At 40.9% G+C, this 27,652-nt stretch overlaps 1 protein-coding gene across 1 annotated transcript; it reads left to right on the top strand.

Moving 5' to 3' along the window:
* Positions 1 to 1,164: 1,164 nt before the first annotated feature.
* On the top strand, positions 1,165 to 3,428 carry LOC102410871 (heat shock protein HSP 90-beta-like). The gene is given in 1 exon segment (XM_044936958.1): positions 1,165 to 3,428. A coding segment is annotated over 1 exon segment (2,178 nt). The 5' UTR covers positions 1,165 to 1,235; the 3' UTR covers positions 3,414 to 3,428.
* Positions 3,429 to 27,652: the final 24,224 nt, after the last annotated feature.

Here is a 27,652-nt window from a genome sequence, read left to right as displayed (position 1 = left end):
AACCCTCATGCATGGAACATAAAGAGCTTGTCAAATTTATGGGTTCCATTTTCTACCCTTTAAACTCTCAAGCACATTCTGGCAGTTTCTTCATGGCTAACATGCCTGCCAAAGTTGAAGGAATGCCTTGTATTTTTCTGAAAGCTATCCAGAATCACAGTTATGTTAAATGCTCTATACTAAGGAGGAGAAAATCAGAACATAACCACTGTGCCTGCTTCGTACACTTGTCGCTGCTGCTGCTGCTAAGTCACTTCAGTCGTGTCCGACTCTGTGTGACCCCATAGATGGCAGCCCACCAGGCTTCCCATCCCTGGGATTCTCCAGGCAAGAACATTGGAGTGGGCTGCCATTTCCTTCTCCAATGCATGAAAGTGAAAAGAGAAAAGTGAAAGTGAAGTCGCTCAGTTGTGTCCGACTCAAGCGACCCCATGGACGGCAGCCCACCAGGCTCTTCCATCCATGGGATTTTCCAGGCAAGAGTACTGGAGTGGGGTGCCATTGCCTTCTCTGTTGTACACTTGTAGTCCTTACTAATTCAAAGCTGACTGAGATCATTAAACAAGCTAAATCTTATTTGTATTGACATTTAATAAGAGGTGAAAACTCAATTCTGCCCAAATCTAAACAAGCCAAAAGAATTACAGAAGTTGGAGAATTGTCCAGAAGTTTCCAAAAATTTAAGAAACAGTGTGTGTGTGCATGCGTGCATGTGTGCACACGCACATGCATATTAGAGTAGGGAGGCAGAGAAGGAAATGATGGATAGGAAGAATCTCTGTTGCAGTCAATATATGGAGGTGTGACATTTAAGCATATCCAGGAGGGGATGAGGTTAGGTAATGGATGTGATTAGCATTCACAAACGGAGAAGGCAATGGCACCCCACTCCAGTACTCCTGCCTGGAAAATCCCATGGATGGAGGAGCCTGGTGGGCTGCCGTCTATGGGGTCGCACAGAGTCAGACACGACTGAGGTGACTTAGCAGCAGCAGAAGCAGCATTCACAAAAATAATCTATACAGACCCTATGAAATTGTGACTGAAAATATTTGAGGATACATCCATCCCACCAAAATATTTTGAGAAGGATCTCAAGGAAAATGACTAGAACTTTTAAAAGCTGATTGGATTGCTCTTGAGTCACCCCCGCATAGCCTTCTTGCAGCGAGTGAGCCCGAGGCAGCCATTGCCTGCTCGGTGTTCTCTAGTACCTGTGATTCTTATCCTTGAAGATGCCTGAGGAAGTGCACCATGGAGAGGAAGAGGTGGAGACATTTGCCTTCCAGGCAGAAATTGCCCAACTCATGTCTCTTATTATCAACACCTTCTATTCCAACAAGGAAATTTTTCTTCGGGAGTTGATCAGTAATGCTTCTGATGCCTTGGACAAGATTCACTATGAGAGCCTGACAGACCCTTCCAAATTGGACAGTGGTAAAGAGCTGAAAATTTACATCATCCTGAACCCCCAGGAGTATACTCTGACTCTGGTAAACATGGGCATTGGCATGACCAAAGCTGATCTTGTAAATAATTTGGGAACCATTGCCAAGTCTGGCACTAAAACATTTAGGGAGGCTCTTCAGGCTGGTGCAGACATCTCCATGATTGGGCAATTTGGTGTGGGCTTCTACTCTGCCTACCTAGTGGCAGGGAAAGTGGTTGTGATCACAAAGCATAATGATGATGAACAGTATACTTAGGAGTCTTCTGCTGGAGGTTCCTTCACTGTCCGTGCTGACCATGGTGAGCCTATTGGCTGCGGTACCAAAGTGATTCTCCACCTGAAGGAAGACCAGACAGAGTACTTGGAAAAGAGGAGGGTCAAAGAAGTGGTGAAGAAGCACTCTCAGTTCATAGGCTATCCCATCACACTTTATCTGGAGAAAGAACGTGAGAAGAAAATTAGTGATGATGAGGCTGAAGAAGAGAAAGGTGAGAAAGAAGAGGAAGATAAAGATGATGAAGAGAAGCCTAAATTTGAAGATATGGGCTCAGACGAGGAGGATGATAGTGGCAAAGATAAGAAAAAGAAGACTAAGAAGATAAAGGAGACGTACATTGATCAGGAAGAACTGAACAAGACCAAGCCCATTTGGACCAGGAACCCTGATGACATCACCCAGGAGAAATATGGAGAGTTCTACAAGAGTCTTACCAATGACTGGGAAGATCACTTGGCAGTGAAGCACTTCTCTGTAGAAGGTCAACTGGAATTCAGAGCACTGCTGTTCATCCCCCTTTAGGCTCCTTTTGACCTCTTCGAGAACAAAAAGAAAAAGAACAACATCAAACTGTATGTCTGCCGTGTGTTCATCATGGACAGCTGTGATGAGTTGATTCCAGAATATCTCAACTTCATTCGTAGGGTGGTTGATTCTGAAGACCTTCCCCTGAGCATCTCCCGAGAAATGCTCCAGCAGAGCAAAATTTTGAAGGTTTTGAAGGTTTGTAAGAACATTGTTAAGAAGTGCCTTGAGTTCTTCTCTGAGCTAGCAGAAGACAAGGAGAACTATAAGAAATTCTACGAGGCATTCTCTAAAAACCTGAAGCTTGGAATCCATGAGGACTCCACTAACCAGCGACACCTTTCTGAGCTGCTGCGCTATCACACGTCCCAGTCTGGAGATGAGATGACTTCTCTCTCAGAATATGTGTCTCGCATGAAGGAGACCCAGAAGTCCATCTATTACATCACTGGTGAGAGCAAAGAGCAGGTTGCCAACTCTGCATTTCTGGAGCATGTGTGGAAGTGAGGCTTTGAGGTGGTGTACATGACGGAGCCCATCGATGAGTACTGTGTACAGCAGCTCAAGGAGTTTGATGGGAAGAGTCTGGTCTCTGTGACCAAGGAGGGCCTGCAGCTGCCTGAGGATGAGGAGGAGAAGAAGAAGATGCTGGAGAGCAAGGCAAAGTTTGAGAACCTCTGCAAACTCATGAAGGAGATCTTGGATAACAAGGTGGAGAAGGTGACGATCTCCAATAGGCTCGTGTCGTCACCCTGCTGCATTGTGACCAGCACCTACGGCTGGACCGCCAACACGGAGCGCATCATGAAAGCCCAGGCGCTTCAGGACAACTCAACCATGGGCTACATGATGGCCAAAAAGCACCTGGAGATCAACCCTGACCACCCCATCGTGGAGACCTTGCGGCAGAAGGCAGAGGCAGACAAAAACAAGGCCGTCAAGGACCTGGTGGTGCTGCTGTTCGAAACTGCACTGCTCTCCTCTGGCTTCTCGCTTGAGGATCCCCAGACACACTCCAATCGCATCTACTGCATGATAAAGCTTGGCCTGGGCACTGATGAAGATGAGGTGAAGGCCGAGGAGCCCAGCGCTGCTGTTCCTGATGAGATTTCCCCCCTTGAGGGTGACGAGGATGCCTCTCGCATGGAAGAAGTAGATTAGGAATTTCTACCTGCAGACTGCTCCCTCTGTATAGCGTCCCCACAGCTCCTGCAGCAGCAGCAGCCCCGGTGGCCCTGGCCCATGTGGTTCCCTCTGCTGATGTCTAGTGGTTTTATTTCTGTCCTTCTAAGGCAGAATACATGGGCCTCAAGCCCTATCCCTCTCCATGTTTGACATGGGGTTTGAATGTTGTGTGTTGTGTTTTTTTTTTGTTGTTTATTTTGTTCTGAAATTAAAGTATTAAAAATAAAGAAGATGCAGGTTTTTTACACAGTTTAAAAAATAGTTGATTGGATTAAATTCTGATTTTTTTTTTTTTAAAGATTTTAAAAACCCCTCCCTGCCAACAAGGATGCTCTGATTAAAAGCTAGAAAACAAGACTTGGAAAGCAAGAATTAGTCAGCATCTCAACAACCATCCAAGAGTAAGGAACTCTGAACAGCCAAAATGGGCATCCACCCTACTCAACAAAGACATAACCTTTTTGGTCAGCTCAGCTGTTAGGTTTCCTATTGTGAATTTACTTTGCATTTATGCATTAGTCTCTGTGAGAATGACTAGCAGAAGCCAAAATCCCCCCCAACTCCCACCCCACCAAAGTTGGTTAGCTTCAGTCATTCTAACACAGTCAGTTTTCTGGACCTGCAATGTTGAGGTCTCAGTGTATAGGTTCCTGAGGTTCTCGCCATCCTACTGAATCCCGGCCTGGGTGGCCAGCTATCTTTCCTTGATGACATCTCCATCTCCTCTGTCAAAATGTAGCAGTGGCCTGAATTGGGTGAACTCATTTCAGGTACCTGTGGAAAGGTGGAGCCTTTTTTCCAAAAGATATAAAAATATCATGAAAATAGACACTTGATGAACTCGTCAAGTATCAGTCAGTTGCAAGTGAAGTAACCCCAATTCAGATTAGCTTAGGTAACAAAGAGAAACTCAGAATGGCTTAAAAACTTAAATATAAGATGTGATACCATAAAACTCTTAGAAGAAAACAGGCAAAACATTCTGACATAAATCATAACAGTATTTTCTTAAATCAGGCTCCCAAGGCAAAAGAAATACAAAATAGTAATAAAGAAATGGGACCTAATCAAATGTATAAGCTTTTGTACAGCAAAGGAAATGATAAACCCAATGAAAACACAACCTACAGAATGGGAGGAAATATTTGCAAACTATGAGACAGACAAAGGCTTAATAAACTAAATATACAAACAGCTCATACAGCTCAATACCAAAGGAAAAAAAAAAAACAGCAACCCAATCAAAAAAGAGTAGAAGACCTAAATAGATATTTCTCCAAAGAAGACAATCCAACTCCTGGGCATATATCTGGAGAAAACCCTGGTTGGAAAAGACACGTGCACCTCAATGTTCATAGCAGCACTATTTACAATAGCCACAACACGGAAACAGCCTAGATGGCCATCAACAGATGAACCGATAAAGATGTCATGCATATATACAGTGGAATATTACTCAACCATAAAAAGAATGAAATATTGCAGCAATGTAGATAGACCTAGAGATGATCATACTAAGTGAAGTAAGTCAGAAAGAGAAAGACAAACACCATATGATATCACTTATATATTGAAGCTAAAAATAATACAAATGAATCTATATACAAAACAGAAAGAGGCTCACAAACATAGAAATAAATTTATGGTTAGGGGAGGGAGGTTAGAGGGGAAAGGGAGGGATAAAGTAGGAGTTTGGGATTAACAGATATACACTGCTATATACTAATTAGATAAACAACAAAGACCTACCATATAGCACAGGGAACTATATTCAATATATCTTATAATAACCTATAATGGAAAAGAATCTGCAGAAGAATATGTGTGTGTGTATCTGAATCACTTTGCTGTATGCCTGAAATGAACACAACATTGTGAATCAACTATACTTCAATTAAAAAATAGCTTAGACACACAAACCAAAAAATTATTTACTCTCATATCTGAGGTTCAGAAGGAAAGCTTCAGCTTCAGGCATACCTGGATCCAGAAGCCCAGTAATGTAACCAGAAATTCATCCCTTTCTATCCATCTCTCAGTTCTGTCTTCCTCTTATTGACTTTCAGTCTCAGGTATGCTTTTATTGCTGGGTGGCAGATATATCCATTAGAAGTTCAAAACTTACTTACCCTTCTATCTAGCAATCACTGCAAAAAGCAGTTGCCTCTTTACAAGTTGTCTTAGCAAAAATTCCTGGGGAAGCTCTAGTTGGTCCATCAAGAGTTACAGATCCTTCTTTGAACAGTCACTACTAGGAAGTTTTGTGCTAAATTGTCAATGTGACAATTCTCAAAATGTTTAAGTATGAACAGTGTGAAATATGTGTTTAAATCAAGTTGAATCTCCACCCAAGGGGTGGTTAGTATTTGAAATCTTCTAATCAGGAATCAACACCCCAGGAGTGATTAGCTAGAAGTGCACTGTAATCAGTAATCAACACCTTTCTAAAGTCCCAATAGGAAAAAGATAGCCCACTCAAATTAAGATAATTCAAGCAGGGTTTAATAAGCATATGGTTTACAAAGGTGTAGATAGGATGTCAAGAAATCTCAAAGGATAGTACAGTACTTAGGAGCTAGTAACAGCGAGGCTATTACCACCCTAGGCCCAAAGGGATGAAAGGAAGGAACAGTTTTGAGAACCTAAAGAAGACAGTCATGTAGAGGTTGCCCCCTTGAAGGAATTGTGGCCTTCAAGATGCGTCACAGACAACTTAAGGAGACCCTGTGGAGATAGAGTTGGGGGAATTAATACAGTAACCACTCTCTTCCCTCTCCCCAATCACCTGCAGGCCTCACCTTTGGCCAAACTCAGTTGGAAGCCAGAAAGTATGTATGGGAGCCCATTGATACAGTTCATGTAGGCCAGACAGCAGAGAGAGGAAGGATGGACAGTACGATCTGGACAGGGCAACAGAAAATATTCAGCAAAAGATGTGATGATACAGCACTCAAAACCTAAACATGGGATGTTTCCTAATGAGCAGAAAGAATGTTAGAGAAATGTATTGATGAAATGTATAATAATCAAAGTAGCATATGGTTTGAAAAGCTATAGCGGTTACACCACTATTGTGTGAGAATCTGGCAGGACCAGCAGCCTAATGCCATAGGCGACCCTTGGGTGTAGAACCTCACCTCTCTGTGTCACTCCCTTCAAGAACGCTATCATGAGCCCACATACACGGCTGACCTGTCCTGCTGTCAGAGCACTGTGTCATCCACAAAGGGCTCCCATGCAAGGTGCTGTTCTCAGTGTCTAGGAAAGAATGGAACTTCCCTGAACTACAGAGCAGACAATGGTATGCTTGGGGCTGCTCGCCAAAAAATGTGCATTCTATAGTACTTAGTCTAAGACTTGGTTTCATTGGATAGTTAGGTTAAGGAGGAAGGGCACCAATTGCTTCCTTTCACCAATTGCTAACCACCACAGGCTCCCAAAACTTCCCAAGGGAGTCCAACATCTGCTGACCAGCAAGACTGGATCATGTGCCCAACCCTTAGCAAGGAGGAGGGGTCATTTCCACAAAGTTTATCCAGAATGTATTTTTCCATAAGCAAAATAAATTCTGCTACAAGAAGAAGGTTAGGGAAGGAAGGACAGTTTATTAGGTGGACAGTAACTGTAACTACCCCAGCTTGCTACACTTTCCACTTGTGGATTTAACATTTATGGTTCCTGAGTCATGTTTTTTTGTTTTTAATATTTATTTATTTACTTATTTGACTGCTTCAGGTCTTAGTTGCAGCACATGAGGTCTTCATTGTGGCATGTGGGGTCCTTTAGTTGTGACAATCAGGCTTAGTTGCCTCCTTGCGGCATGTGGGATCTTAGTTCCCTGACCAGGGATCGAACTCCCATCCCCCACATTGGAAGGCAGATCCTTAACCACTGGCCCACCAGGGAAGTCCCATTGAGTCATCTTGAATACCATAACATTCATAAAAGTTGAATTGCCCATGTATTAATACAAAGCCAGGGAAATGGTGCTTAGCTAGTGCATGAGCCTAGCTGACCACCTGTCAACCACATCTCAGAATGGTTTTGTTCTCTCCTACATCTACACAGCTTTAATAAGAGGCAAACTTTGTTCCTTGGGGAAAACGTCCCTCAGGTGATGGCAACTATTGATGTTGACGCTGAAGTGAAGAAGTGACTGAATCTTTTCTAAAAACTAGAACCACATTATATTCAAAAATCATCATAAGCCTGAAGGGACTACTCAGATATTTTCATCTTAGCTGATTGCATATTATGAGTTTAAATGTCACAAAGTCTTCAAGAGCACCTGAGACACACACTATATGAATGATGTGGATTTACTATACAAAAAAAGTCTGCATAACCTTTTCAGTTATCTATTCTTACATAACAAACTACCCCAAAACTCAGTGTCTCAAAGCAACACACACTTTATTGACAGTTCCACAATCTGGGTTGGAGTCAGCTAGGCGGTTCTTCTGCTAGTCTTACCAGCACTCACTCATGAGCCTGGATTCACCTGGTGTGTTGGCCAAAAGCTAGGCTCAGCTAGGACATTAGAATGCTTGGATCTCCCTCTCTCCATAAAATTCTCAAGTCCTCTCTCTATGTATTCTCTTCAGTTCAGAGAACTTCCCATATGGCAGGCAGACTTCCTGTATGGCAGCTCAGAGCTCCCAAGAGGACAAATGCAGGAACTACCATGTCTTCCTATGGCTTAGGCACCGAACACACTCTATTAATTAAAGTGAGTCACAGTGCCAGCCCAGATTCAAGGGACAGGAACTCCACAAGGGCGGGAATATAGGGAAACATGGTCCATGGGGGCTGTGGTTATAACAGACCACCACGGCTCCCCTATACTCCAGTTGTAGGTGCATTAGTCTAGTCTTTCACTGAATAAATCCAGATGCATCCTCATTTTGTAGATAATGAAGTGAGGCTTGTAGAGATTAAGAAACTATCCCAAAGTTGCCCCGTTAGATTTGAATCCAAAGACAGTGCTCAATCCACTAACCATAGGATGTCATACTAGCTTTGGAACATACAATTAAGTTCAGTTCCTGGAAATGTATTCATTGGGTGTTTCCGTCGGGTGTTTCCTGGTAGATTTCAAAACAAAGACACCCTTTCATCTTCCATTCTCTCCTGTTTAACCTCAACCCCAATATTATCATCCCCTACTCCAGGACTTCCGGCCACTCAGATTCCAGAGCTCATTTCTCTATCTGCTTTTCTCCAGGCACAAAATTAACCACTCACTGCCACACACAAAACAGCACCCACTCAACAGTTAAGTGTGTGTGTTAGTCACTCAGTCGTGTTCGACTCTCTGTGACTCCAATAGCCTGCCAGGTTCCTCTGTCCATGGGATTTCCCAGGCAAGAATACTGGAATGGGTTGCCACGCCCTTCTCCAGGAAATCTTCCTGACCCAAGGATCAAACCCGGGTCTCCGGCGTTTACAGGCAGATTATTTACTGTCTAAGCCACCTGGGAAGGCCAAGACTGAACTCAAATGCAAGTACACCTAAGTTTCCCTTGTCCCTGATTCCCCACCCCTCCATCCTCCATAGCCTAAGGTAAAGGCTCTCCATACTATTCAAAAGTACTGTCATGCTGCCAACCCCTCCCGCTCCTATCAGCTTTCAGCCAAGGTGGTATCATCAAGGAGGTTTTGAGGCTGTGGACTCTGGGCCAATGAGCTGAGGTTGATAAGCCTAGACTGGTGGTCTCAGAAGGAGGAGAGGGTAGCTCAGGGTATAGTCAAGGACCCATGAGTAAGAGAGCCACCAAGTCAGGCCTACTTTATTATTATTATTATTAATTGATATTTTCAAAGATGCAGAGACAGTTTATTGATAAATAACTGTTAAAGCATATTGACATGAAAATTTGACTCTGACAGCTTTTCATAACAGCCTGGTGCCAAGCAAGTGCACTGAATATCCAATTTCATGTTTTCCCCACCATGGTCTCCACAATGGTGATTTGGAGAAGAGACTGAACCAAGAGTGAGAAGGAGAAGAGAAGGCCTACATGAGTCACCCTTGAGCCCACTGTTCCCCAGATTTCAGGTTCTCCCCTCTTGTAGTAATCTCCCCTGTACCCCAGGAGTTTACTTTCCTCCTTATGACAGTACCCTGGTGGCTCAGATAGTAAAGAATCCACCTGCAATGCAGAAGACCTTGGTTCTATCTCTGGGTTGGGAAGATCCCCTGGAGAAGGGAATGGCTACCCACTCCAGTATTCTTGCCTGGAAAATCCTATGGACAGAGGAGTCTGGTGGGCTACCATCCATGGGGTCACAGAGTCGGACGTGAGTGGGTGACCAACACTTTCACTATGACAGTACCACACTCCCTGGGTTTATGCTACAACCCAGGCTGGTACAGGGACCCAAGGTGGGAAGGGGAAACATAGAGGCCTTGCCCTTGCCGCTAGAGGGTTGATGAATGAGGGACAATGAAACCCCCTATGTTTATATGTCTGAGCCCAGCCTCAGCTCTAAGTGGGTGCCATTTTGTGTGTACATGCGAAACAGTTTAAAGATGCGAAGAAATTGTCAGCCTGAATTTTCCAAGATGTATAATCTGCATCAGCGTGAGAAGAGAAAAGCACAGAAATTGATTTAACTCTGTAAATATAATACTAATTATATCCTTTAAGTGATCTATTTACTGTTTAAGCTAAATCACCACTTGGCACAATAGCAATTATGGGCATATCATTAAAATGTGTCCTGTTGGTATGGTTTCAAGTTATATTTGATTCTGATAATAATCCATGAGACTTATTTTATGAGCAATATATGAAAATTAATCTTTTTACTTTATAATTATATCATGAATTTTCCATCTTTGTAATTTGCTGCTCAGAAAATGTGGTCATGGCTGAAACAATTGAAGAAAATGTTAACTGTTACTCAAATCACATATTGCTTTTTCTCCATTTAATTGGTTCTAAAAATTCTATGAGTTTCCATTTAAAGAAGTCAGCGATCCTTGGCTGTGGCACCATGAAATGTCTGTTCCTTCTTTCAGACATTTAATATGCAGTGTTTCTCTTCTGTTATGCTTAGTACATCTAACATCTTGTATTTCTTAGACCAGGGCCATAAAAGGAAAATGTAGTAGCATATTCTACCTTTACCTTTTATCTATAGATACTTTTTAAAATTTATCTGAGCTTTAGTGCTGAACATTGAGGAGGCAATATATGAGAACAAGTTACCAAGGTGTCAGAGTTCCAGCTCCACAGTGATGATTTTTTTTCTCAGCTCTGCTGGACAGGGGCTATATGTTACAAGATGCTAAGGGCCACGAGATGATAGGGTGACTGGGTGAGATCTCCGTGACAAGCAGGCAAGCATATCCAAATTGGGACAGAGACTGAGTAGGTAGATTTACCCTCCCATTTGCTTCTGCTAAGGCACCCCCTGAAAATTGATCTGAGGAAATTGTTGAGTCACAAGTTTTCAGGGTTTGGGGACTGATAGGAGTTAGAAGTAGATGAGGGCGATAGTTCTTCTCTCCAACAATCTCACTATCAGGTGCTGCTGCTGCTGCTAAGTCACTTCAGTTGTGTCCGACTCTGTGCAACCTCATAGACGGCAGCCCACCAGGCTCCCCCGTCCCTGGGATTCTCCAGGCAAGAACACTGGAGTGGGTTGCCATTTCCTTCTCCAATGCATGAAAGTGAAAAGTGAAAGTGAAGTCACTCGGTCGCGTCCGACTCTTTGGCGACCCTACGGACTGCAGCCCACCAGGCTCCTCCGTCCATGGGATTTTCTAGGCAAGAGTACTGGAGTGGGGTGCCATTGCCTTAAACCAAGTGTCAGCTCAAATTCAGGCACTCATACAAGCGTTCATAGCAAGGAGACAGCTTAACCGTCACACAATCTGTACTGAAAGTGCAATGATGTCCCATCCTGGTGACCCTTTGGCCGCTCCTACTGCACCTTGCATTGGAAGCTTCACATGAGATCTATGTGCAATACTAGGACTGTTGAATTTACCAAAACCTCTAGCCAGAATCAGGTAACCAAATCCCCCCCAAAATGGGGAAACGAGGGACCAGTCTAGAATCCTAATCCTCGAGTGCCATCCTAAAGGGATGTGGGCTATTGGCATCACCACATGCTTATACCCTTAGCATGCAAAACTAGGACTTTCTGAACAATATTTCTAGCTACTGCACACTGCTTAAATACCTTTTATTTCATCAATGAGAAATTATTTCTAATATCCCATTAGGCTAATTAACAAAGCCTGTGATATTGATCTGAGATAAAGATATTCGAGGGCTTATAGCAGTTGCTTTGGGAATGTTGATTTCTGATTAGAGTCTTTCAAGGGAGAATAATCCCTAGAATGAATATCTTCAATTAGAGGACTTCAAATGTGAACAACTGCCCCTAGGGTATAGATTAAAATTAAGAGGCATAAATATCTATCATATTGTCTTTCTTGACATTTAATAAAGTAAATTACACCACAGCAACCATATGCTATGAGATATGATGTTATTATGGCAATGATTATAATAAAAGATGAATTTCAATATTTTGTTTGCTTTACATGTATAAGCTTTTGTCCAAATGAATGCCTTTGAGCTAAGCTTAAAAATCACTTTTGCTAGAATGGCCATATGATCCAGCAGTTCACTTTCAAGGTATAAACGCAAAAGAATTGAAAGCAGAAAGCAGAGTCTCAGAGATATTTGTAGACCCGTGTTCATAGCAGCATTATTTACAACAGCTAAAACGTGGAAGCAACCCAAGTGTCCATGGAGAGATGAATGGATAAAGAAAATATGGTATATACATACAACGAAGTATTATTCAGACTTTAAAAAAAAAAAAAAGGAGATCAGTCCTGGGTGTTCTTTGGAAGGAATGATGCTAAAGCTGAAACTCCAGTACTTTGGCCACCTCATGCGAAGAGTTGACTCATTGGAAAAGACTCTGATGCTGGGAGGGATTGGGGGCAGGAGGAGAAGGGGACGCCAGAGGATGAGATGGCTGGATGGCATCACCAACTCGATGGACATGAGTTTGAGTGAACTCCGGGAGTTGGTGATGGACAGGGAGGCCTGGCGTGCTGCGATTCATGGGGTCGCAAAGAGTCAGACACGACTGAGCAACTGAACTGAACTGAACTGATCTGAAAAAAAAATGGAATTCTGACATGTGCTATAATGTACATGAATCTTGAGGACATTAAGCAAAATAAGCCAGTCACAAAAAGACAAATACTGTATGGTTCCACTTATATGAGGTACCTGTGCTAAGTCACTTCAGTCGTGTCTGACTCTGTGACCCCATGGACTGTAATTCACCAGGCTCCTCTGTCCATGGGATTCTCCAGGCAAAAATACTGGAATGGGTTGCCATTTCCTGCTCTAATATGAGGTACCTAGAGTAGTCAAAATCATTAAGACAGAAAGTAGAATGGTAGTTGCCAGGGGTTAAGGGATTGGGAAAAGGGACACTGGTGTTTTGTTTTGTTTTTTAATTGAAATGTAGCTGATTTACAGTGTTGTCTTAGTTTCAGGTATACAGCAAAGTGATTCTGTTATATATATATACATATATATATATATATATATATATATATATATACACACACATATGTATATACATATGTGTGTGTGTGTATGGGCTTCCTCAGTGGCTCAGTGGTAAAGAATCTGCCTGCAATGCAGGAACTACAGGAGACATAGGTTCAATCCCTGGGTTAGGAAGATCCCCTTGAGGAGCACATGGCAACCCACTACAGTATTCTTGCCTGGAGAATCGCATGGACAGAGAGAGGAACCTGATGGGCTCCAGTCCATAGGATGACAAAGAGTCAGACATGACTGAAGCAACTTAGCATGCATGCATATATATATAATACATACTGATATATATATATGTGCTTTCTCAGGTTCTTTTCCCATATGGGTTATTAAAAATATTGAGTATAGTTCCCTCTGCTATACAGTAGGTCCTTTGGTTATCTATTTTACATATAGTAGTGTATATGTGTTAATCCCAAACTCCCCACCCTTTCCCCTTTTGTAACCATAAGTTTGTTTTCTATGTCTGTGGGACTATTCTGTTTTGTATATAAGTTCATTTGTTTCCACTTTTTCTATATTTCACATATAAGTGATGTCATAGGATATTTGTCTTTGACTGCTTCACTTGATATGACAATCCTTGGGCCCATCCATGTTGTTATAAATGACATTCTTGCTTTCTTTTTAATATCTGAGTAACATTCCATTGTATATATGTACCACATCTTCTTTATCCATTCCTCTGACCATGGAAATTTAGGTTGCTTACTTGTCCTGGCTATTGTAAATAGTGCTACTAGGAATACTGGAGTGCGTGTATCTTTTCGAATCATGGTATTCTCTGGATATATGCCCAGAAGTGGGATTGTAGGATCATGTGGTGGCTCTATTTTTAGTTTTTTTAAAGAACCTCCATACTGTTCTCCATAGTGATTCTACCAATTTACATTCCCACTGACAGTATAGGAAGTTTCCTTTTTCTCCATACCCTCTCCAACATTTACTATTTGTAGACTTTTTAATGATGGCTATTCTGACCCGATGGGTCAGATGGTCAAGAATCTGCCTGGAAGACGGGAGACCCAGATTCGATCCCTGGGTCAGGAATATCCCCTGTAGAAAGAAATGGCAATCCACTCCAATATTCCTGCCTGGGAAATTCCCATGGACAGAGGAGCCTGATGGGCTACAATCCATGGGGTTGCAAAGAGTTGGACATGACTGAGCATGACTAACACACAACACACACATTCTGACCACTGTGAGATGATACTTCATTGTGTTTTGCTTTGCATTTCTCTAATAATTGGTGACATTGAGCATCTTTTCATGTGCCGGTTGATTACCTGTTTATCGTCTTTGGAGAAATGTCTATTGAGGTCTTCTGCCCATTTTTAAAAATTGGGTTGTTTGTTTTTTTGGTATTGAGCTGTATGAGCTGTTTGTATATTTCGGAGATTAAAAATCCCTTGTTGGTCACACTGTTTGCAAGTATTTTCTCCTCTTCTGTAGTTTTGTCTTTTTGTTTTGTTTATGGTTGCCTTTGTTGTGTAAAAACCTTTAAGTTTAATTATTTCCCATTTCTTTATTTTTCATTTTATTTCATTTAATCTAGAAGGTAGAGGCAAAAAGATATTGCTGTGATTTATGTCAGAGAGTGTCCTGCCTATGTTTTCCTCTAGGAGTTTTATAGTATCCATTTTACATTTAGGTCTTTAATCCATTTTGAGCTTATTTTTGTGTATGGTGTTAGAGAATGCTCTGATTTCATTCATTTACATGTAGCTCTCCAGTTTCCCAGCACTTAAAAGAGACTGCTCTTTCTCCATTGTATATTCTTAGCTCCTTTGTCATAGATTAATTGACCACAGGTGCTTGGGTTTATTTCTGGGCTTTCTATCTTGTTGCATTGATCTATGTTTCTCCATTTTGTTTCTCAAGATTGCTTTGGCTCTTTGGGTTCTTTTGTGTTTCCACACAAATTGTAAAATTTTTATTATTCTAATTCTGTGAAAAATGCCATTGGTAGTTTGCTAGGGCCTGTTATGACCAACCTAGATAGCACATTGAAAAGCAGAGACATTACTTTGTCAACAAAGGTCCATCTAGTCAAGGCTATGGTTTTTCCAGTGGTCATGTATGGATGTGAGAGTTGGACTGTGAAGAAAGCGCTGAAGAATTGATGCTTTTGAACTGTGGTGTTGGAGAAGACTCTTGAGAGTCCCTTGGACTGCAAGGAGATCCAACCAGTCCATTCCGAAGGAGATCAGCCCTGGGTGTTCTTTGGAAGGAATGATGCTAAAGCTGAAACTCCAGTACTTTGGCCATCTCATGCGAAGAGTTGACTCACTGGAAAAGACTCTGATGCTGGGAGGGACTGGGGACAGGACAAAAAGGGGGCGACAGAGAATGAGATGGCTGGATGGTATCACTGACTCGATGGACGTGAGTTTGAGTGAACTCCGGGAGATGGTGATGGACAGGGAGACTGCGATTCATGGGGTCACAAAGAGTCGGACACGACTGAGCGACTGAACTGAACTGACTGAACTGAGAGATTGCATTGACTCTGTAGATTGCTTTGGGTAGTATAGTCATTTTTACAATATTGATTCCTCCAATTCAAGAACACTAAATATCTTTCTGTTTATGTCATCTTCAGTTTGTTTCTCATCAGCATCTTATAGATTTCAGAGTTCAGATATTTTGCCTCCTTAGGTAGGTTTATGATCTTAGTTTTGCAAGACAAAGAGTTCTGGAGCTGGATAGTGGTGATGATTGCACAACAGTATGAAAGTATTTAATGTCACTGAACTGTGTATTAATGGTAAATTTTATATTAGGTGTATTTTATCACTATAAATTTTTTAAAATCACATTTCCTGCTTTCTTGATATTTGGGTTCATCATGAGAAAAATATTTTCCAGGTTTCTGTCCCTCTATCATTACCCTGAAGCCTCAGGAAGAATCCACTTCCTGCTACAACAGGTATTATTCTAGCAACAATAAGAGTAAGGTGAGTTCAGAGGTATATACGCAGCCCACTATGTTAAAAATGAGAACTTGAGTGGCAAGGAGATGAGATGAGATCTGAGAGAGTAACAGGGGCCTGCACAAAGGCAAAACTACTTGGCTGGGGCAAGTAAGCTACCTAGGGAGTAAAATTTAAGGTGGTATTCACACTCAAATGCTAACTCTACATTTTCACAATCCTTGAGAGTGGGTGCCTTCTTAAATTTTGCACCCAAGTGCCTTTATTGCCTCCTCCTACTTCCAGTCCTGCACCTTGGGCCTTGTTTGCAAAGTAAGAATATTAGATTACATCCTGATGGCTCGAAGGAAACTTTGCTTTTTTTTTTTTTTAAAATGAGAATTTATTTATTTATTTATTTTTAGATTTTAATTGGAGGCTAATTACTTTACAATATTGTGGTGGTTTTTGCCATACATTCACATGAATCAGCTATGAGTGTAAATGTGGTCCCCATCCTGAACCCCTCTCCCACCTCCCTCCCCATCCCATCCCTCAGGGTCATCCCAGTGCACCAGCCCTGAGCACCCTGCCTCATGTATCGGACTTGGACTGGCGATCTATCTCACATATGATAATATACATGTTTCAATGCTATTCTCTCAAATCATCCCACCCTCGCCTTCTCCCACAGAGTCCAACAGCATCTGTGTCTCTTTTGCTGTCTCGCATATAAGGTCATCATTACCATTTTTCTAAATTCCATATATATGCATTAATATACTGTATTGGTGTTTTTCTTTCTGACTTACTTCACTCTGTATAATAGGCTCCAGTTTCATCCACCTCATTAGGACTGATTCAAATGCATTCTTTTTCATAGCTGAGTAATATTCCATTGTGTATATGTACCACTGCTTTCTTATCCATTCATCTGCTGATGGACATTAGGTTGCTTCCATGTCCTGGCTACTGTAAACAGAGCTGTGATTAACATTGGGGTGCACATGTCTCTTTCAATTCTGGTTTCCTCGGTGTGTATGCCCAGCAGTGGGATTGCTGGGTCATATGGCAGTTCTATTTCCAGGTTTTTAAGGAATCTCCACACTGTTCTCCATAGTGGCTGTACTAGTTTGCATTCCCACCAACAAGGGTAAGAGGGTTCCTTTCTCTCCTCACTCTCTCCAGCATTTATCGTTTATAGACTTTTTGATAGCAGCCATTCTGACCAGCATGAGATGGTACCTCATTGTGGTTTTGATTTGCATTTCTCTGATAATGAGTGATGCTGAGCATCTTTTCATGTGTTTGTTAACCATTTGTTTGTCTTCTTTGGAGAAATGTCTGTTTAGTTCTTTGGCCCACTTTTTGATTGGGTTGCTTATTTTTCTGGAATTGAGCTGCAGGAGTTGCTTGTATATTTTTGAGACTAATTCTTTGTCAGTTGCTTCATTTGCTATTATTTTCTCCCATTCTGAAGGCTGTCTTTTCACCTTGCTTATAGTTTCCTTCATTGTGCAAAAGCTTTGAAGTTTAATTAGGTCCCATTTGTTTATTTTTGCTTTTATTTCCATTACTCTGGGAGGTGGGTCATAGAGAAGACTGCTGTGATTTATGGTGGAGAGTGCTTTGCCAGTACCATACTGCCTTGATGACTGTTGCTTTGTAGTATAGCCTGAAATCAAGCAGGTTGATTTTTCCAGTTCCATTCTTCTTTCTCAAGATAAACTTTGAAATAACCTAAATAAAGGATTCAGGTTTTTGAAAGATAATTCTTGCCATTGTGTAGAGAATTGATTGGAAGAATGTAAGACCCCTGGAGGCAGGGAGGTTAATCCAGACAAAAAAATTATAAAGGCCTTATTTTGAGTCTTAGGGCTGGAGGACAATGGATGCAGAAAGAGCTATTAAGGAAGCAGGATTGAAAGCCTGGTGACTAATTCAGTATGGTGGTGATAAAAGACAGGAATGGTCAAAGATGACTCCTTTGCTCACTTGGACAACTTGATAACATGGTAATACCATGCACTGAAAAGAGATAAAGGAGGTGAATAAATCGAGAGTGTACAGAGAGAGAAAATAGGATGCATGTGTCTGCATGCATGCTAAGTTGCTTTAGTCATGTCTGACTCTGCGATCCTTTGGACCGTAGCCCTCCAGGCTCCTCTCTCCATGGGATTCTCAGCAAGAATACTGGAGTGGGTTGCCATGCCCTCCACCAGGGGATCTTCCTGACCCATGGATCAAACCCATGTCTCTTACATCTCCTGCATTGGCAGGTGGGTTCTTTACCACTAGCACCACCTGGGAAGCCCTAGCTGAGAATCAGTGCTTTATATATTAATGGAGAGGAGGGATGGAGAGGGAGTTCACCTGTTGGCTCACCCCTGTCTCCTTTTCCAGTAGATCAAAGTTCAGTACATGTGGCATTAACTTACCTGTTCTTCCCTGTTGCATTAACTGCCTGGGTAAACTAGACCCCACACCCACTGGTTGTATTTGAGTTAGGGAAGAATGAGAAAAGCCAGAGTCTAGGCCTCAGACTCCAGAAAGGGAACCACTTGGGCCCACACAGAGACTATTGCCATAACAACACAAGTCGCAGAGAGTCCAGGAGACAAGTGAGGTTGCGAAAGTCTGAGGAGGAGGTGGAGATGGGTCTGATGCACAATGAACTTGACCAAAAACCGGAGGGGAGTGGGGAGTGCATTCCCATCCTTAAGACCGTAGCATTTCCATCATGATTTCCTAAAAAACTCATGCTGGAAGGTATTCTATCTATGCTGAAAGAAACACAACCTCTGGAGTGGGCACAATATATTAGTTGCCTACCCTAAATTCCTTCCACTGATGAGTGGTTTATATAATTAGGGAACAGGCCTCCTTACCTCCCCTCCTACACCCTCCCACCTCAGAATGGACGTCTGAAACTGTCTCTGTGATGACTTTGGCTACAGCTGGAAAGACTCAGTAAATCTTTGCCATTCTATATAAACAGGAAGCCAGGAAGGGAGAGGAGCACTGTAGAAACTTTCACAGAGAATTATGTGAAACAGTCCTGCCAGAACAATACAGCTGGGCAACATCTTGCCTTTCTTTTTCTTATGGAAACTCTGTTCAAAGCACAGAAACACACACACACAAATCACAACCACAAATGCAATAGTGTGCGTGGGTGCGTGCACACACACACACACAACAAAATTTGCCAGTCTCGCTAGCAGGGGTAGTTCTGAAACATTGTTTTAAATTTATTTACTTTTGCTTCCCTGGTGGCTTAGCTGGTAAAGAATCCGCCTGCAATGTGGAAGACCTGGGTTCAATCCTTGGGTTGGGAAGATCCCCTGGAGAAGAAAAAGGCTACCCACTCCAGTATCCTGGTCTAGAGAATTCCGTGGACTGTATAGTCCATGGGGCTGCAAAGAGTCGGACACAACTGAACGACTTTCACTTCACTTCATTTACTTTTGATTACACTGGATTGTCATTGCTGCATACAAGATGTCTCTAACAGAGGTGAGAGGGGTCTACTCTTCATTGCAGTGCTCAGGCTTCTCATTGTGGTGGCTTCTCTTGCAGATCATGGGCTATTGGGCAGGCTTCAAAAGTTGCAGCTCCCAGGTTCTAGAGCTTGGGCTCAGTAATTCTAACTCACAGGCTTAGTTGCTCCATGGCATGTAGAATAGTCCTAGACCAGAGACTGAACCTGTGTTTCCTACATTGGCAGGCAGATTCTTATCCACCATACCACCAGGGAAGTCCTTGAAATCAAGTATAAACCCTAGCCGTACAAGCATCTTCTGTGCCACACTGGAGGAACTTGGGGTAACTGAAAAAAAAAGGCCAAAATATTCCTCAGAACGCAAACTAGTGTTTCTCTTGCCCAGCTGAGAAGAACCCCAGGAAGTGAGTTTGAGAAGGGGAAATTTGGGAGGTTATTTTTCAAGGGTGAAAACACAGTAGTTTCTCTTAAATATTCAATTGCAAATATTTCTTGAGATCCTTCTATAGTCGACAGTCCTGATAGACACTGGAAGATGGGTATCATGAAGTGTAGAAGGCAGTCCTCACCTCTGGGACAGAAAAAGCTCTTTTCTCTACTTCTCCTTGGCCCTTAAATATAAAGTTCTCTTTATACCTTTATGTCCTCACGGACATGGTAGACAGGAGGTTTCACCCTTCACTCCTTTCCTGGTAAGACAAGAAGAGAGACAAAAATCTAACATCCATTGATCTTCCATCAAGTGGTAGAAATGTCACTGACAGAAGTGGCATGTGACTTTCTGGAGACATCCTACCCATGGGAGGGGGGTAGGTTTCCTAGGGCTTGCTGTCTCTTCCCCTTTATAAGCACACTGGGGTGGTGCGGGGGAATCTTCCTTGCTGTGCTGGAGAATCCTTCAGTTTTCTGCTTGCTCCCTCTTTGTTTGGGCAATTAAAGGTGGAAATTGTAGAAAGATTGATATGGGCCTTAGTTCTAATGGGAGGACCCCTTTCTTGTTTCTGTTATCACCAAGTGAAAAACAGGCCATGACTAAGCCAATAATTCAAGGAGAGTGAGATTCATGTAGAACAGACATGACCTCAACCTACAGTTGGAGCTGCCCAGCTGAGCCCAGCTGATACTGGCAAACCCGTGCCAGCCAACCTGCAGACATGTGGAACCTAAATGCTGATTATTATTTGCCACTAAGATTTTGTAGCTAATTGGTACAGAAACTGGTGGTTCTAAGTAATTAAACAACCGGAGTCTGGTTCTAATTGAATCAATCCAAAAGTCGATAAAATTCAGACAAGTTATACTTCCCTTTTTTGTGTCTGTATATCCATCAAATGGGTATAACACTATTTCATGTCCCTTAGAAGGTTGTTGTGAAAATTCAATTTCTTAATGCATTCAGAGTTGTTGTTCAGTAGCTCAGTCGTGTCCGACTCTTTATGACCCCAAGAACTGCAGCACACCAGGCTTCTCTGTCCTTCGACAACTCCCAGAGTTTGCTCAAACTCATGTCTGTTGAGTCAGTGATGCCTTCCAACCATCTCATCCTCTGTCATCCCCTTCTACTGCCTTCAATCTTTCCCAGCATCAGGGTCTTTTCCAGTGAGTCAGTTCTTCACATCAGGTGGCCAAAATATTGGAGCTTCAACTTCAGCATCAGTCCTTCCAATGAATGTTCAGGATTGATTTCCTTTAGGACTGGCTGCATTCAGAGTGCATGAAGCAATACCTGGAACACAGTAAGCATTCAATAAATGTTTACCAGCATCATTTTATCTAGCAGTAAAGCTGGTGTTATATTTTTGCACAGGAATGCAAATGTTAGAGTCAACTTGCAAACTTCTATCAAAAACTCCTGCAGGGATTTTGATTAGTATTGCATTGAATCTATAGATCAAGTCAGAGAGAATTGCATTTTAGCTCTGAATTTTCCAGTCCATAAATATGACATATATCTCCATTTATTAGGTCTTTTAAAGTTTCTTTCAGCAATGAAATCTTGTACATAGTCTGTTAGATTTATACATGAATATGTCCAATTTTTATATTTTAAATGGCATTTTTACTTCACTTTCCAGTTGTTGATAGCTAGTATATTGCATTGTATCTTGTAAACTTGCTAAATGCACTTTTAGTTTTAGTAACTTTTTGATAGATTGTTTTGAATTTTCTATGTAGATGAACATTTCATCTGTTCATAAAGCAGTTCTATTTCTTCCTATTCAATCTTTATACCTTTTTTTTCTTGACCTCTTACACTAGCCAGAACCTCCAGTACAATGTTGAATAGAAATGATCAGAGAAAATATACTTGCATTATTCTTGTTCTGAGGAAGAGACAGAGCATTCAGTCTTTCACCATTAAGTTTAGCTACAGAGGGACGTCTCTTCAAAAAAAACCTTTGTATGATAATGTTCTTCTTTTTAAAATATGTTAATGTGGTAAATTACATTGATTGCATTGACAGATACAGCTTTGCATTCCTGGGGTAAACCCCATTTCTTCATTGTGCAATATCATTTTCATATGTTGTTGGATTAGGTGTGCTAATATCTCGTTAAAATTTTGCATCTATGTGAGGGATATTGGTCTGTAGCTTTCTTTTCTTATTATGTCTTTGTGTGGTTTTGGTATCAGGATAACACAAGCCTTGTAAAATTAGTTGAGAAAATTTTGCTGCTCTTCTATTTGATTGAAGAGTTTGTATGGCAGTAGTATTATTTTTTCCCTTGGTAGTGCTTGGTAGAATTCACCAGTAAAGTTTTTTTGGGGGGAAGACATTTCACTATGAAAGAAATTAATAGCTATAAAGTTATCCTGAGTGTATCTTCTTGAATGAACTTTTGGTCATTTGTGCTTTTCAAGATTTTTTGATCTACTTTGTCAAATTTATTGGCATAAAGCTGTCCACAGTATTTCCTTATTTTCTGTTTAATATCTGTATGATTTTTAGTGATGTCTCCTCTTTCATTCCTGGTGTTGGTAATTTGTATCTTCTCTTTTTCCTGATCAGTCTGGTCAAAGGTTTAGAAATTATACTGATATTTTCATAGAATCTACTTATAGTTTGATTTTTCTCTTTTTTTCTGTTTTCTGTTTTGTTGAGCTCTGCTCTTAATTTTGTTATTTCCTTCCTTCCACTTGGTTTGGATTTAATTTGCTCTTCTTTTACTAGATTCTTACAGTAGAAACATGGCTCATTGATTTGAAAATCTTTTTTATTTCCAATACAACCATTTAATGCTATAAATTTTTATCTAAGCACTGTTATCGACATTCCACAATGTTTGATATATTCAGTTCCAAGTATTTTCTAATTTCCTTTGTGCTCTCTTCTTTAGCCAGTGATGTTGTTGTTCAGTTGCTAAGTCGTGTCCGACTCTGAACCCCATAGACTGTAGCTTGCCAGACTTCCCTGTCCTTCACTATCTCCTGAAGCTTGCTCAAATTCATGTCCATTGAGTTGATGATGCCATCCAACCATCTCATCCTCTGACATCCCCTTCTCCTCCTGCCCTCAATCTTTCCCAGCATCAGGGTCTTTTCCAATGAGTCAGCTCTTCACATCAGGTGGCCAAAGTGTTGGAGCTTCAGTTTCAGCATCAGTCCTTCCAGTGAATATTCAGGGTTGATTTCCTTTAGGATTAGCCAATGATGCTATTCTTTAATTCATACATGGATCCTGCATCTCTGTCTCAGTTGGTTCAGAATGCATATGACAAAGGGATGTGTTTTATTACTATCACCCAGTGAGTTAACAACCAGGATCAAGCTGTGAGGTCAGACATAAAGCAACAGCACCTAAGTGCCGAAGGCCAGTGTATCCTATAGACATAATACACCAGAATCACCGAAGTGGCTTTGTTTTTGTTCCTCAGAGACTCTACTTCAGTATATTTGACCTGTAGATATAGAGATCTTTATTTTAAAATCTGCATTTAAAAAATAACACAAGAATAACTCTGTAGGTAACTATGATGTTCAGCTAGATTGGGTAACTCGTGTTTGGATGTAGAGAGAACGTGCTTTCTACAAAGCCTGAACTAGAGCCAAGGAAGAGAAGCACCTAGGGCACCACATTTAAGGAGGAACTCATTCTCAAGGTTTCAGGTGTGCTTACACACATCTGTGAGGGAATGCCACCTTACATTTTGTGCACCTGGTAAGTTTCTTGCCTCACCCTAGTCCTGGTTTTCAGCATTCAGAAAAAAAAAAATGCAAGTAGGCAGGAGTCCCTGCTCTGCCTGATGCCCTGTCTCCCCGCACTCCCAGGCTTCTCTCCAAACTACCCCAGTTTAACGCCAGGCCACTTGCTTGCCAACCTGGAAGCAACTCTGCTGTCAGTCCTGCATCCCTAGCCATTCCCAATAGCTACTTTCCTATCTTAGGCCTCCTTGGTGACCATCTCTCACTCTTGCATCACCATCTCCTAAAAACTCAGCACATACTGCTTTATTTCCAGCTCCTTTCCCTAACTTGAGAATGAGTTTCTTTCAACTCTGTTTATAAGTCAGTTGTTTGTGGTTTGAAGGATTTCAGTTTAATTCTAAGGCTAACGGAAGGTCACTGGAAAATCATTGAAGAGTTTTCAGCAAGCATCTTAAATGCCACGTGTTTGTTTAGTTCCTCTCTTGTTTCGAAGAAATAGATCTCTATGTTTTTCTGTTTGCAAGCTTTGTTTGCAATGATTTTCTTTTTCTGACATCTTCAAATGTGAACATTCTTTGAATGCTTTAATTAAAGATTTCCAAATGGCTTTGAGAAAACAATGAAATAAAATTTAGAGGACTCACAACAGTGTTCAAAGCCAATGTAGAACACTTAGTTTGATTTACAAAGTAATTCTTCAAAGCCTCAGAGATTTCTAAAATCGACTTGATGATTGCCAGGAAAGAGAAAGCACATACTATTATGTTAAGTATTTTTAATTCAGCATCAGCTTTATCATAAAAATGTTGTATTTCAGTTATTCTAATGTTGTATAGATAGAAACATTTGTAAATTCTGAAAACTGCATCTTCTATTTTGATTGGTAGAATATTGCAGCTTGTTTGTATACAATTAATTATAAATTATGTTTGCACCTTGACAAATTCCAAGTACACTTAAGATTTCTTAATTTTAGTAAGAACGTTGTTCTTGCCATCATGTTCTGCTGCACCAATATTTGTATTTTAACCATTACCTTCAAAACAATTTTATCTTCAAATGTTAAACTTCTAAAATGAATTTACTATGAAATTACTAACAAATGATGGCAGATGTTTCACCTTTATTAAAACGAATCTCCAAAAGCTTTTTTTGAGTCCATGAATTGGATGAAAATATTAAATTATAATTAAAATAAATTAATTTTTTATTCAAAACATCTGATGACACTAATATAAAATGTATCACATAACTCTTTGTGAACTTTGTCTTCTGATGGAACCAACATGTTGACAACTCTTGTTTCACTTTTGTACATGCACAAGAAAACTTAGAATGCAGTCCAGCCATTTATGAAACTATATGCTCCACAAAGTGATATGTAAATACTCTCAGATGTAGACAGGAAGGACCCCTGCCCTCAGACATGAACTTTAGGTGGCCTGGCCCATCACAAACACACACAAAATAAGTATGTTAAAAAACTTGTGGACAGCCCTGTCACTCATGATCCAAAACTCAGTACCAAAACCCTAAATGTCCACACTCAAAACTAATACCTTTTGAAGCTCTAGGCTCTCTTTTCCACAACTCATCCCTACTGTTCTAGAAGCAAAAAGCAACTGCATGCAAATACTGTTGCTGAAATCAAAGAAACAGTTTTAGACTGCAAGCAGGAGGTAAGGAGCACAGGCACTTACATAAGAGAAAAAGCGAATTAATTGATCTTTCAAATGTTTCCCTGCAGATAGCAAGAATGCTGGAGATTTATGCACAACCATATTATTTCCAATTAGTCCTGAGCATCCTTTGCCTTGCTTTTCTTTTTGCTCCCCTTCTTGATTCCAAAGGTACTAATGATTTAGTATGTGTTAGTAATGTTTTACAAGAGTAAACAATTCATAATATTCTTAAATGGGTGTGTGTACATATATCCATACATATAAATATATTTAGTTCATTTTAGGTAATTATGTGTAAGAATATATAAATCTAGCAATAACATGGGTGAAGTGTGATGCAGGTTCTTTTTTACTTTTGACCACTCCACGATGTTTGCAGGATCTTAGGATCTTAGTTTCCTGACCAGGAGTTGCAGATTGTTTTAATTTGTGACTGGATAGGCAATGAACCCTAGAATTGTGAGTAGTTCTATTTTTATAAGATTCCTTAATACAGCTGGATTTTCAATTGCAAACTTAAATTGAAATGTTCACCTTTCTTAATTTTGATTGTGAAATTTGTTGATATACATGAATCCTAACTTGTATTTCCCTTTTAACTGGCAATTGATCATTTAATTGATAATTTTGAATATTTTAGAAGAAAAACCCCATTTTTGAAAACCTGAAAAGTACTTATTTTTTTATATTTTTAAATTCACTTTACATATTTCGATGAACATGTGTTCAAGTGCTATACATTTAATATAATTACATTTTATTTTTTAATCCTTTAGATTTTAACTATGAATAGAAACCAAATTATGTGACGATCTCAAATACAAATATGGAATTAGTGATTTTGCTGAAATGGAAGAATAAACAATTTCATAGAACAAATATAATTCCTGTATTACATATTACTTTACTTGTATTACTCATCTAAACTTTGACAGCCCATCAAGAGAAAAATTCAGACATGTTCAATATTTAAGTTTAATCATCTTTGAGTCTTTGCCAACTCCATATAAATACTGTAGCTTTGCATATTTTGGAGGGGTCATAATGAAGGTATTTTGTCAAGGTAGGAGCATAGAACATATTTTATTGAACAGTTTGCTAGCTTGATTTATCACTTGTAAATATTTAAACCTAATGGAATGCGGGCTTTCATTTGTCCTCTTGCCCGGGGCCCACAAATGTCAGGAACAACCAGAACACAGGTCTGCAGCTGCATGTGGTAAATCACCATCTCCAGGCAGTCTCCCCACAGTGGTGATTACCTCTTGAAGCAGATGATAACGCTTCTTCAGCAGCTTTGGCTTTTCTACTTCCCACATGGTCAGTGACATCTCTATGGCCTCCATGGCAGGTGATAAATATGCACCCACACTTGGTGCAGGTCACAGACTCAACATCAACATTCCCTTAAGCTTGATGTCAAAAGGGTTTACTGCAAAAACAAACCACCAAAAAAACTAGCAAATGATACAATAAATGAGGAAAGAGACCTAGGTTAGCACAATACAATAAACAACAAAACCCCTGTAGCAAAAGCATTGCGACTACTCTTTCCACACTCCACAGAAGCACAGATCAGCTTCTATTTCCTGCACATACTTCACATACATCTAACCTGTGATGTCCCCATTTCCCACTGATGCTGCCAAGAGGTGGCCTCTCCGTGTGAGTCACAGCAACTGGCTGGCTCACAAAGAGGCTGGCGAGGACAGTAGTTTCAAATATCACCACCCAAGACTGGAAGGGCTTCAATTGCTGGGGCTGCTATAATCTGAACCCAGTTGGTTTTATCAGGGAGCAGCCTGCATGTTCCTCTTCATTGAAAGGCAGGCATTAGCTCCCTTGCATCTGGAAAGGGCCAGGAAAAGAGAGGCAGGCTATCGCTGGTCTTGTTCCAGGTTTAACTACATGATAAAGTGAGACCTCTGGTCAGCGAATATGCCTCTCACTACTAGACAGGACCATGACAGAAGCTGGAAGGACACAATGGAAGTCTACCAAACTCACCTAGACTTAATTGAATGCTTTGTAATTATAATACTTAATTTAAAAATGAAAAACCCAGGATAAACGCTCTAAACTGGGCAGAATCCCAGGACAACAGGTGTAGATCGAAACTGCCTCAAGCCAACTGGCACTTACATCACTCAGAATATTCCCCCCTGATTGATTCTCCAGAATGCGGCCAGAGTGGCCTTGCTAAAGCATAACCTTGATCAGGTCAATCCTGTTTACAACTCTTCAATTACTTTCCAGTACCCTAGGGTTAAAATGCAACCCCCATGATGAAATAGACTATCTGGACTCTGCCCAGCTCAGCTTTGACTCCCTCCCCCTACATTCCTCTTCTGGACCCAAACTGAGTCT

The sequence above is a fragment of the Bubalus bubalis genome, chromosome X, assembly GCF_019923935.1.
Source record: "Bubalus bubalis isolate 160015118507 breed Murrah chromosome X, NDDB_SH_1, whole genome shotgun sequence".
Lineage (NCBI taxonomy): Eukaryota > Metazoa > Chordata > Mammalia > Artiodactyla > Bovidae > Bubalus > Bubalus bubalis.
Note: the sequence above shows the minus strand (reverse complement) of the source record. Positions and strands in the feature narration are given on the sequence as shown.